Source organism: Cephus cinctus, unplaced genomic scaffold, assembly GCF_000341935.2.
Source record: "Cephus cinctus unplaced genomic scaffold, Ccin1 Ccin1_scaffold0839, whole genome shotgun sequence".
Taxonomy (NCBI): Eukaryota; Metazoa; Arthropoda; class Insecta; order Hymenoptera; family Cephidae; genus Cephus; species Cephus cinctus.
The window spans coordinates 172,328-184,603 of record NW_014333427.1 but is presented as its reverse complement, the minus strand read 5'-3'; the positions used below and the strand labels follow the sequence as shown (position 1 = coordinate 184,603).

Below are 12,276 nucleotides of genomic sequence, written 5' to 3'. Positions count from 1 at the left end.
TTTTTTTTTTTTTTTTTTTTTTTCATACCTACACGCCACGTGCCTTGCACCTACAACGCCTCTGATTTTCGGTATCTGCCTGTATCCTCGACCATTGAAGTCAATGCGATTGGCCACTGACCAGTTGGTACCACTTAACGAAATGTTAAACGCACGAGTTCCAGGAGTTACGTCGTCGAGGAGATCAGAGGTAGCGGCAAGAAAGGGTTGGAACGTGCCGAAAAACGAGAGTGCCGGCGTGACCGTGGTAACGGAAGTCTTCAGAGGGAGTGTCTGGTACCGGAGTCGTACCGGCTCCCTGGAAGCTGAAAACGATGGACCGTGTCAGAGGAATGTTTCTGATTTTATTACAAGTACGAGAGATAGAGAGAAAAAATTGTATAGTTCAGAGAGATAATTCGTGGTGCGGGTCCAGCCGCGAAAGAGAAAGTAAAAAAATGATGAGAAACGAAGAAGAAGAAGATACGAAGGAAAAGAAGAGGGACAAGAATTAGAGAAAAATAAAAGCAACAGAGAAGGATCTTGGGTCGAGTGTGGAGTTCTCGGAGGGAACACGCTGTTCCTGGAAGCCTCGGCTTCTCGGTCCTCTCGGTCCTCTCTGCCTCGCTTCATGTTTCAGTTAACTTTCTGCCAGCTCTTATTACGGACTCAACGCTTTACCAGGCTGTGTGCTCCTCTGCGCCGTCTCGTGCTGAACTGCGCTGTCGTTTTTCTGGGGATCCACAGATTTCTCTCTCTTTCTCTAGTTTCATCTTTATCACTCTTCTTACTCTCTCGCTATTTAACTCTATGTCTCTCGCTTTCTCTACACCTTTACCTATCGATCCCTTATATCCATCTTCTTGTTTTCTATATCTATATTCACTTCTACGTACTGGCATATGTATAGGTGTACGTATGTAATATAAAAATCCATCGCTGTACCAACGACCTTAATATTTTATATAGGTTTCATACGACGCGAGTCACTTTGCTTTTTGCTCTTCATGTCGATCCTTTTAGCTCATACCTCATGCCCAGGACCACTGCTATCGAATGGCTGGTTGGAGCAAGTACTGTAAGAAAGAAAAATTGTAAATGAAAATCTAAGAAATGGAAAATTATAATTTCGCAGATTCGATCCCTATCGGATGAAATTCCACTGGCGAATTACACTCTCACCGCCTCTGGCTGTATTGCCTTCTCGAGGGCGCTGATCTTCCTATGGAGCGTTATAAATCGTATAACGCTACTATTGATTCTATCGATGATCCAAGAGCTGTCATGTACCTCCTCCAAAAACACAACGAGTGCCAAAGACAGATATGAAAAGGAGTTTTTGACTGGAATTGTCATAGGGTCCTGTAGGAGTTTCTAAAAAGTCTAAACTACCGGATGCCTGATCGGGTGCCTCAAGGCGCAACCAGAACGGGAACAGGTCTTTGCACGGAGCCGTATACGTACACGGCAATCACATAGAGTACAGGCATATGAGACCGGCACAGATAGTAACCTTGTCTAGAATGTATCCAAGGCTGTTTCTCGGCGTGGCGAGGAAAAATAAATGAGATGAAAAACGAGAGAGAGAAATCCCAACTTACACCATGTTGTTCATAGATAATTCAACTTTTAAATTCCTGATTGGCTACGCCGCCTATCTTACGTTTCTACATGCCTGAAAAAATCATTATACAATCTCGGCTGCCATTTATATGGCAAATACGCGAATTATATACTCTCAGGTTTTTCTTTAACGATCGGTTCATGATTCATTGGGATATCGACTGTGAACCGGTTCAAAAAACTGATGATTCCTCACAGTCATCCATTAATAATTCCGTATCTATATACGTACTACGACGTCATCCGTTTTACTTTTTTTTTCTTTTTTTTACACGGATTTGCACGACGTCCTTGGTCAGCAGGATTTCACGAGTCGCGAAATCTCACCGAGGATAGCGCGATCGTTTTCAATTAGACTTCTGACCAACATACTCACAGTTATGGGATACATGGACGACTTTGGCGTACGTGCCAGGCATAGTTGTATCCTGACTGGATATATTGCCTGGAGATAAATAAGTCACTTTCACAAGAGACTCGCCTATAGTCAACAGAATCGTGATGTCTTCTGGGACTTTTTTTTTAACGCACCAATCCCCACCATTTTGAATTAACATTCGTCGATTCGCATCTCTCGGTGTACATCTCTGGTACAGGATCTTTGCCAGAAAATCCGGTAAGTAATTGTCTGTGTTTATGTATGTCTGTATCGAAGACGAGAAGGAATTACTTGAAATAATCGGTATATACCGGTTAAGTGTAAAATCGTTGCTTTCGAAGCTTTATACGCACTGTATATTATGTTACGTGTTATTTGATTGTTACAAGAGAAAGAATGTTTACCCTGTAGTTATGCAAATTGCAATGATTGGTCACATCGTTACTTTCTCGTTGGTTCGAGAATAAACATTTCCTTGGTCCGATCGAGTCCAGGAAAAGATAATGGGCCGTCCAGCGTGCAGAATCTTACGCAGTTTCATGCACGATTAGGCATGTTCCGTTATCCAGCGTGGACAGAAAATCTCGTTCAAGATATACGAAACCGGTAAACACGCGACAGTGATACCTATAGCTACAGATTCTAACTGTGAAGTGTATATTACTAAGACTAATTACAGTACAAGACGAAGGTATGCGATTGAGAGCCGGATAATCCATAGAATGTATAGTTCCTATAGATTTGAATATATATTGAAGCGATCGCAGCGACAATCGTGGCGACGAAAGGAAGTTTTCAAGTTCTTTTTCTCTGGTAAAATCACTAACATTTAAAAGTGACAGTTGGTATGCTGAGGACGAGTTGAGTTTCTAGCAAAGAGTTTAATGATTAATCGTCAAGTTGGGACTGGGTTTTAAATAGATATACGAAGCAAGGTACGAGTCAGTGCATGCGTGGCATTGCGAATTGGAAAGGCGCCAGAAATTTTCATGTGAAAACAAAAACCCGACATTCCCTTAGAGTTACGAGAGCAGACAGATAGAATCTACTGGTATAGCTTTCTATCTAGACACAGATCTTTCACGCTTTTTTTATTTTTCACACTTATACCTGACAATTCCTAAGGACACCTCGTCTCGAGTACATCAACTTCTTGGCTTAACACGGCTCCAGTGAAATTCCATGCGCGTCTCCTTAGGAATTCCTTGTATTCTTCGTTCTGTCACTCTTATTCATACGACAGCGCGGTAGCGTGTCAGTTCGTGCGCGTAGTTACCAACGCGCATGCGCGCACGTACGAAAAGAATCCGCTAGAGGCGCGATTTTCCAACAGCGACGACAATTTGAGAAAGAAAAGAAAAAAGACAATTTTTTTTATATTTCAACATCTTTCAGTGATGCTGTACCTTGGTTACAGTATGAACGACCCACATCCGCTTCTATTTTCCTTTGCCCACTGCAGTAACCGTGTCAACTCCTACGTTTACGATTTCGCGGAAGCCGATGAAACGAACGTACAATTCAGGCACGTCCTCATGAGGCATACATGCGATTGTACCAATACACATACACGTATGTAGATAGTAACACATCTGTCAGCTTGCCAGGAATCCGTCGTTTCGTTCGTCCAAGGTAAATACATACAGATATCCCTAAGAAATTTGTGTAAATAATAACTGTTTTGTGACAAACAAATTTTTTTTTCCATCACATTTGAATATCCCGCGTTGTGCATACGTAATAGATATCCTAACCTATAAATATCTATGCGTATATAATTGATAACGAATATAATTAGCAATACGTGTAACCAATAATTACATCTCCAGGAAGTCTCACAGGATCGATGAAGTCTGGATGTATGGCAACTTCATTCTCCACCACGGAATCGTCTTCAAGGAAGCAACAGAACGTTTCTGCGTCCATGAAGGAATTCGTAGAACCTCTGAAAGGCCTATAATCAAAGTAGGATCAAAGGCCTTGTACTTTATTTTCCAGTAAATACAATTTTTACGTTTTACCGTACATAACCTAACCTATAAATATAACCACGTATATAAAGCCGATGTTTTATTTCCACGTGGGAATTTAATAATCCTCGTGGACCGCTTCTCGTTCGCGATCTCTCATTTCCAGGTACGTCCTACCGGTGTTGAACTCCCGGGCGATGAGCAATATCCCACTACTGACGTCACTACCAAGACAACCTGTACGTCCTTTCTTTCGAGAAGGAAACTCCGCGTCAACAATGACTCACAGTTCGGCGAGTGATCACCGGTTTTGAATAGTCTTTGCTTTCCTTTCCTTATTCGTTTCGTTCCTTTTTTTCAGTCGCAAACGTTATTGCCCTTTTTTTTATTTGCGTCAGCCTTATCTGCACTTATATAGCTAATGGACGAAGAATGAAAGAAAAGTAACCAACAATTTTTTTTCCCCGTCAAACCGATTTTCACCGGTAATAATGAATGCAAGTTATATATTAGTCTTGCGTCATAGCGAAGACCAACGTACAGAATGGTACGATATACGTATACAATGACATAATGCAAGAGTAACGAGTCGATGAATCATGAAAGATTTTCTTCCTCAACGTACAGTATATGAAGTATGCAGTCAGCCAGACTCCGTGACTTCAGACCGAGTAAAGCCGGTAGACTAATTCCCTTTTACTCTCTACCAGTAATCACCAAATAGCGTTAAACCTCGTTTTATACGTAAAAGCTTTCAAATTCGATAAAATAAATTTAACTCCAGAGTGAATTAAGCCCTGGCGAAAGATACGAAGTAAAAGGATAAAAATAAAATGAAAGGTACGCCCAAGATAACAGATATCCAGAAATTGACCTTTCCTTCCCCTCCTCCCCCCCAAAGAGAGATACAGAGACTTTTGGTTTTGTTATGAAGTTCAAAATGGAAATAAAAGATAAAAAAACCTTTGGTCAAATCCCTTTCACAAGGTTTTAACGTAAATCTCAAAAAGGCAGAGAAAAATCCTATCCCGTATTCGAGCGAATTTCATTCACCATTCTAATTATAAGGACCAATATCCTTCGTAAACGATCCGATAGGTTTCAACAATGTATTCGTCCCTTAGTATCCACGTTATCATCCCTTATCCAAAATCCAGTAGCCTGACGCAAATTGCCATTTCATTAATATCGATTGTCCTAGCCTACAGAAGCCTTCGGGATGTTCGTAAGGTGCCTTAGAGGGGGAACGTCGATCTGGAAACAGATTCATGGGTGTAGAGGTGTACGAAGGAAAATACTGAAAAATGAAAAAGGGTTAATTCAAAAGGACACTCGTATCGAGCTAGGGGGTTGTCTATCATTGTGCGCAGTTTCGGGAATAAACCTTCAATTAGGCGTCCCTGAGGTCCTTTGTCCTGAGTCCACAGTAGAATTGAACGGCGTCGTGAAGTGGCGCGAGGCGGTTGCGTCGGCGGCATTCTGAAGGTTTCGTGAAAGAGAAGGTCCAGGGGGTTAGAGAAGGTATAAGTGAGTCGAGAAACGTGTAGGTAGAAGGTATAAGGTAATGTGGTACGAACCTAGTGAGAGTGAGGGGCGGCGGGTGGAGCCGGAGGGGGGAACCTGGATTTCAAAAGGTTGGATCAGACAGCTGCCGGTACCAGGAGCGCGATGCTTTCTTGGAAGCTCGTCTTTTCCAGGGAGTATACTCTTAAAGTCCTATGGGTATCCGTACTGTAAGACAAATCGATATATAAATATACTATATAGAATTATAGCTATAGGTATGCCTATATGGACAGACCCAATATAAATACAGATACTAGTGTATATAGATATACGATTAAACAGTGGTCTGATGCTGGGGATCCGTTGCTAGGAGGATCGTAGGATCCCGTGTTACAGATCCATCCTTTTCCTCGCTACCGGATCTAATGGTAACGATCCGATTTATTATGATGGGTGGTATCCGATAACTTTTGATCCTGATGGAGGAGCCGTCAACCATGAGAGTTCGAAAAGGGTCGTCCCTGAAAAAAAAAAAATGTAAAATTTGTTTTCCTCAAATTTCACGAGTCATACCGTGACACGTCATCGAGAAGCAATTCAAGGTGTCAGAGCCATTGAGATATTTCTCGCGATTGTGATTAGTCCGAAAGGAATCGAAAGTCTGATTCATTTCTACGTGAGATGTAGGTTTTTAACCAGAAGAGTAGTTTCGCGTTGGGTGAATAATTACTATAAAAAAAAATGTCCCTAGAGAAGACGCTGACGAAGATACGCTAATGACGGGGAATAATGACGGAGGAACGTGAGCGAAGTCAAGGCGGAAGAATAAAAGTGCATAGAGCAAAGTGCCGAGAGGGTTGAGAGAAGCCTCAATCGTCGTAAGGAGGACGTGAAGCAAAGTGCAGCTTCGGTTGCACATTTATATATATATATATATATATATATATATATATATATATATATATAAGCGTTAAGCGGGCAAAGTATTTCGAGAGAAAGAGCCAGTGGCGATTCGACATTTTGGCCGGTAGCCACGTTTAGAACAGGCGGGTAGAGCGTGGGAGTGGAATTCCCTGATTCTCACGAGCCTTATTTTGGGAGCTTATAGACGCGAGCGAAGTGAGAGGATGATGGTGCCACGTTAGTTGGTAGGAGTGTCGGGAAGGCGGATTTACGAATTTGGAACGACGTCCCATTTTTGTGTACTATCGTCTTTTGCGCTTGATATCCTTGGATTTGGTATCGAGGGCAAAGCGGCAGGCCGCTTCGATGACACGGACCAATCTGTTGGATGGGATTGAGATGTAAACGTAAAATAATAAAAGAAAAGATACCAAGCCCACCTTGAAATTCCAAATAGCCGTGATTTGAACGCCCCTGAGATATCCCTTGGATAAAGCCGCGAGGTCATTTTTTGTTTTTGTATAAAAAATGAAAAAAGATTTGTCTCAAATATTAATATAGGGTTTGACTTTTGGAAGAATATTCAAATTTTTATTACACTCCATAAACGTATCTGGACTGATACAGGGTTCCTCGCTCCCTGCGACACGCTACTGCCGTTAGAGCTTATTGCTTATACGCTAATACGCTTTGGCGTTAGATAGTACTTAACGGTTCGACGGAACTTACATGGCGAATAGAACGTGCTTAGGAATCGCAGTGGCAGTAAGTATACATACGTGAGCCTGTTCTTTGAGGCACGGCCACCTTCGCTTCTATCGCAGCGACGGCAACGGCATTCCTGACCAGACTATGTCACTGAGCAGAGACACCAGGTCGTCACGGAGTCTCCGTCATCGTCCTAATCCCCACTGCCCCGTCGGCATCAAGAAGATCCTGGTGAGCCGATAATAGAAAACCCAGAGTGTATCCGGCAGACGTTAGGTGGCCAATGGTTACCGGAGTATATCCGGTATGATCGTAATATAGGTAAAACCATAGCGAAAGACATTGACCAATGAGCGTTAAGTATTTAATTCACAGCGACCAATAACAGCGTAGGACGCGTATCCTAGTTCGATGGATATCCCATAGATCGATGAGACTCCGTATTCTCACGTCAAGATCGTCGAGCTGTTAATGATTTATTAATAGCGCAGGCCCGATGACAGAGGAGGATTTAATTGGCGTTGAAGTTTCTGGGAAGCCAAAGAGAACCGGTCCGCGCCACCCAAAGAAGGAAGCTCCCGATGTTTTGTTGCGAGTCTAAACGGTCAAAGTTGGAAGCGTGGAATTGTGCGACCGGGGGGTATAGAGAGAACGGGGAACGGTCTTACATTAAAAATGCATTTCACCTTCCCGGAACGGAGTAATCTCTTTCCTGGGAGTCGCTCGTAACGCGGCTTCCCCGAAAACTGTCGGTATAAATACACCGAAGACCATATTAGATCCGCGAATGTTATTCTTTTTTTTTCTCTTAAATCAACGTATTTCCTTTTTCTAACCTCAAACTGGTAGCACGGTTATAGTCGTACTAGTTGAATCGGTCTTTCGCAGTGGTGATGATATATGCTGGAGGAACTACTGTCTGATGAAAAACGTATAGGCACGCGCGGGGGCGTCTGGGTATTTTTAGCGCGCGTTTTAAATGGGATCGAAGGACGCGTTGAGGATTTGCCAGGGACTTAAGGGGGGAACCTGGGCGTCATGACTGCAGGCACTTTTACAATGCTGTAATTTTATAGGCTCGTTCGGATACCTCTTGCGTGTAGATTTGTCTGAGCTGACGTGAGAATGCTCTTATTTAAAATTGCCCCTATAAACGCTATGTGTTATCGTACTAACGTACGCGGTACATGTGTGGTACGTGGATTTATGTATAGCATGGTTGGACTTGTGTACAATTTCATTCATTTCATTCACCAGAGTTTTGCCGGTGCGTGTGTAAGGTTTTCTAATCTTTTTAGTATCTCTTGTTTCTCTCTCTCTCTCTCTCTCTCTCTCTCTCTCTCTCTCTTGTACATACTATCTGGTTTCTCTATGAACTCCCACGCCTGGATGGCTCAGATCATGGTTAAACACATCTTCTATTTGTGGAACGATTCCTACTAGGAAGACGTACCGACACAGTCTTTTCATAGATAGCTGTACTTCAGAATGAATTTCCTTGAGATGGCATATTGCACGTGGACAGTGTATAGAGACGATAGTGAAAAAAGGGATTGAGATTGGTTGAATTAAAAATAAAATTATTTAAGCAAAACAACATTACTAGGTATAACGTCCTTTGGCACGGCTGTCAGGCACGATTGATCAATTTCCCGAAATTTAGCATTGTCCTTTAAATCGACTGGAACTCAATTAATGGTTTTGTGAACGTAAAGATTATTTCTAAGAAGCGTAATTTCTTATAGGCTTCCACGAAACGGAATTCACTGTTTGATTGGATTGGCGGGAAATTTAAATTTGAATTTTCTCGACGATTCTTACGAGGGAGGCATTGACCAAGCAATCTTATCGATTGATCAGTTCGAAAGGTACGCAGATAAAGTAACGTATCAAATAAATATTCTAACTCGATATCTTATCAGTTAGCAAGAAAGCAAAGCGCGATAACGAAAAATAAAAAACGTCGCGAAGATGAAAAAAAAATTAATCCGAAGTTGCTTGAGCACAGATACCGATGTTCTGAAATTGTCAGACCGTAACAATGAGACATGCTCTGATAATCATGACGTAACGTGAAAAAATCAATCACAGAAGAGGAATTAAAATAATATAAAAGAACCTCGATCTTTTGATATACCAAGTAATTAAATACAATATACGTTATCCATTCATTCACTTTCGATATCTCGTATACATTCCATTAGTTTCTCATTGAAAAAGTCGAGCAGTCAACACAGCCAATTCCTCCTGGATATTTTCTGGGAAGAGACGGAAACTTCTCGAAGCTCGTCAACTATACCGGGACGACGTGGACTGAACGGCGGAATCTGCTGCAACGGCTTCCCATTCGTGGCTTCATTCAAGGGTTCTTGCGAACCGGAATGAAGTTCGTTGATATTCCAAGCCCGTGCGAATCCAGTTCGGCCATTCGCGGATGCGCACTCTCTTGCATCGAGTATATCTATGGATAAGCATAGGTCTACATACATACGAACGTTGAATCCGGAGTTGGATTCATGCTGAAGCGACTGCGCGCTCTTTTCATCCTTTGTCTGTTAGATATATAAAGAAGAGAGACGAGAACATCCAGGAGAGTCTCGAGAGTCTTGCGGCTGGACATAAAAGGCAGCCCACTGCAAGGGAACAGTCTCTCTGACACATTGACGCAGCCCAGCGCAGTTGATACTACGTGAGTCGTCTTCGGCACTTCGAGTTTCATACTTATTTCATTCTTTTTCTATGACATTCTCTGGTGGGTTACTTCTCGAACGTTATTCCTTAATCCCATGTATATTACGAATTGTCTATCGAGAGAAATTGATTGGATATACCAGGTAAATACTAGAAAAGAAAAAAGAATAACAAAAAGTATCTCTTTCGAACTACCAATGAAATTTTCGTGTCGCCAGCGCCGCCCTGCGGATTACGGAGGTATCAAAATAATTACTAGAACTGGTGCAGGAATAATAGACGGCGGGTATCGTAGGTGATAAAAGAAGGAAGAGTTTAACTGGTTCCATGGTATGGAGGAGTGTTGTATAATAAAAGAGAAGCAAAGGAGGCGAGGCCAGGTGAGCCGAGTTCTAACCGCTAACGAGTAAAAAGCATGAATGGACGCCAGAACGGCGCCGTACATTATCTGCCTTCTCGTCTCTTTATTATTATTCTCGGCCCTCTCTCTGGCTTGTATCTCGGCGAGTGACAGAGAGGAGACTCACTTTCTTACTCGCTCTCTCATGCACCATAGCGATCTTTCCGAGTGCCGAGTTCTCATTTACTCTCAAAGGAGAGATCAGGTTCACCTCGGTGACAAGATCCTTGCAACCTGCGGGCAGACCTGCTCCGTCGGGACTACTCATTGGATATTGGATCTCGAGCCTGCCATTGGGATAACTAATAAGAATTTAAATAATCCGCCTTGATAACGAAGGACCATCAGGACCGTATCGTAAGAATGAAATTTTGTATATCTGACGTCATAATTCAAGATGGCCGACGAGCTATAATCACTTCTAATTAATTTTACAAATTGTAACGAAAATTTATAATGTAGTCGCAAATTTTAACAATTAAATTTACCATTCGTATCTGTTTGAGATATCTGGTTATCGACCTTGTAACAGTCCAGTTGCTATCTGCTATATCAAGTGTTTTATTCGAAAATAGCAGGGACGCTGTTTTTATCAGTGGCATTAGAGTTATCGCAAAGTGGGGCGAAATACGCGATAGCAAATGAACGTAGTTGCTTTTCAGCGACGAGCTGTCTCTTTAACTGAGAATCCCATCTGGATCTTCTTCGATTCCCTCAAGACGATGGATGGTAAAGACGAGCAGTCTCTGGATAAACATTTGGCCATACTACGTCGAAGCAAACTCCTGAGTCGGGTAGGACGTCTAGAAAACATATGCCAGGTATAGCCAGTACCTTGGAAAGTTCGAGTATCGAAGAAGACACTGGACGTTACCGTAAACCAAGTATACCAATAAGTTCGAACTGTAAAATGGACCATGAAAGGTAAAATCAGTAAGTATTTTCTGAACGAACCTGGATTTACTATGCCAATATAATGATCGTCCTGAGAAATCTTACTAGAATGTAACTTTATTTATTTACCCAAGCTCTGTCACGACGACGGGGTACATATCAAATCTGTTAACACGAAGAGGCAAATAAATGTACACCTACGCAACGGCGATAAAAGAAAAGCAGGGCGACAGTCTGATACGAATTATCACGTCCGGTCATTTACCGAATCCACAACTGGTGATACTTTTCTTTACCCCAGTGGGTATACCTCTTTGTCAATTTCTCTCTATGTATGTCCTCCGTCAAGATTAGGTACTGTACGTTAGTCATTCGTCAGATATCAGAGTTTTGATTAAAATCGCAAGGTCACTTGTTAATCGAGCCCAGTTAATCAGTACATCGTTCATAGACTGAACGAATGATAAGGGCTCGAGTTTTCTCCAAAACTGATATCAGAAGATCAACGATGAGAAAAAAGTGAAAAATAAGTGGCTAAGAAAATTAATCTAGAAGGGGGTACCTTTTGATGATTTCACTTCGACCTTGGTCCTAGTGCAGTCTGACCTGGTCCTACTTGCAAGATGACTCGGACTGATTGACCAGGTTACAAGGGAAGGAGGTCTGGATGGAGATTGGTCAGGATGATTAGGTGGGGATGATCAACAAATCGATCGACCCCATTGCCAAGGGTAAATAACCTATGGTGGCTGGTATGGTGTTCGTTTCTGGTCCTGATGTATTTACGGACCCACTCCTGATTTAGGATCCTTTCATTGTGGTAGGAATACAGTCTTCTGTTCTTGATTCGCCCTTTTGTTCAGCGCTTGACCCTCCTGGACATCCCTATGGTGGCAGTACCCATCTAGGTACCAGATACGTTCAGGCTACCTCGCTATACGGAGGGGTTACGTTACCTATTGCACTCACCTATGTAATAGGTCGTTCCACCGCTCTGGGATTAGGTCGGGTTTCCATGTAGCAGTGGATCCCCTTTGAAGGCAAAGGAAACGCCTTGGATTCTTTTACAAGGGTGGGTACGAAGGGTCGGCAACCTCATCCCTGAATACGGTAGAGCACCCGGATATTTTTTTTATTTTTCATTCTACCTTCCTCAGACTTTTCTCTGAAGATTCTTAGATCCCTTATCGGCCTTTCTCCCTTATTTTTTGTTCTCTTTTATT

The 12,276-nt window shown here is 42.3% G+C and overlaps 1 protein-coding gene and 1 long non-coding RNA gene across 11 annotated transcripts in view; both read left to right on the top strand.

The window, feature by feature from the left end:
- LOC107270803 overlaps positions 1–3,939 on the top strand; it is a 12,993-nt gene extending 9,054 nt beyond the window's left edge. For 7 of the 9 annotated variants that reach the window (XR_001538440.2, XR_003060662.1, XR_003060663.1 and 4 more), the window contains 3 exons: positions 101–2,218; positions 3,377–3,613; positions 3,811–3,939. Coding sequence is in view for 2 of the 9 variants with exons in the window: in XM_025088117.1 (XP_024943885.1) it covers positions 101–397 (297 nt within the window). In the remaining 7 variants the exon portion in view is untranslated. Of the gene's footprint in view, positions 1–100; positions 2,219–3,376; positions 3,614–3,810 lie in introns of those variants that run through there. The other 2 variants (XM_015746135.2, XM_025088117.1) reach the window with 2 other exon arrangements.
- A 6,331-nt stretch (positions 3,940–10,270) lies between these two features.
- On the top strand, positions 10,271–11,954 carry LOC107270808. Of its 2 annotated transcripts, XR_003060675.1 has the most exons (3): positions 10,271–10,516; positions 10,666–11,092; positions 11,188–11,954. It is a non-coding gene; the product is annotated as an uncharacterized LOC107270808 (long non-coding RNA). The 2 variants fall into 2 exon arrangements; XR_003060674.1 differs by lacking the exon at positions 11,188–11,954 and having other exon boundaries at positions 10,666–11,152.
- Positions 11,955–12,276: the final 322 nt, after the last annotated feature.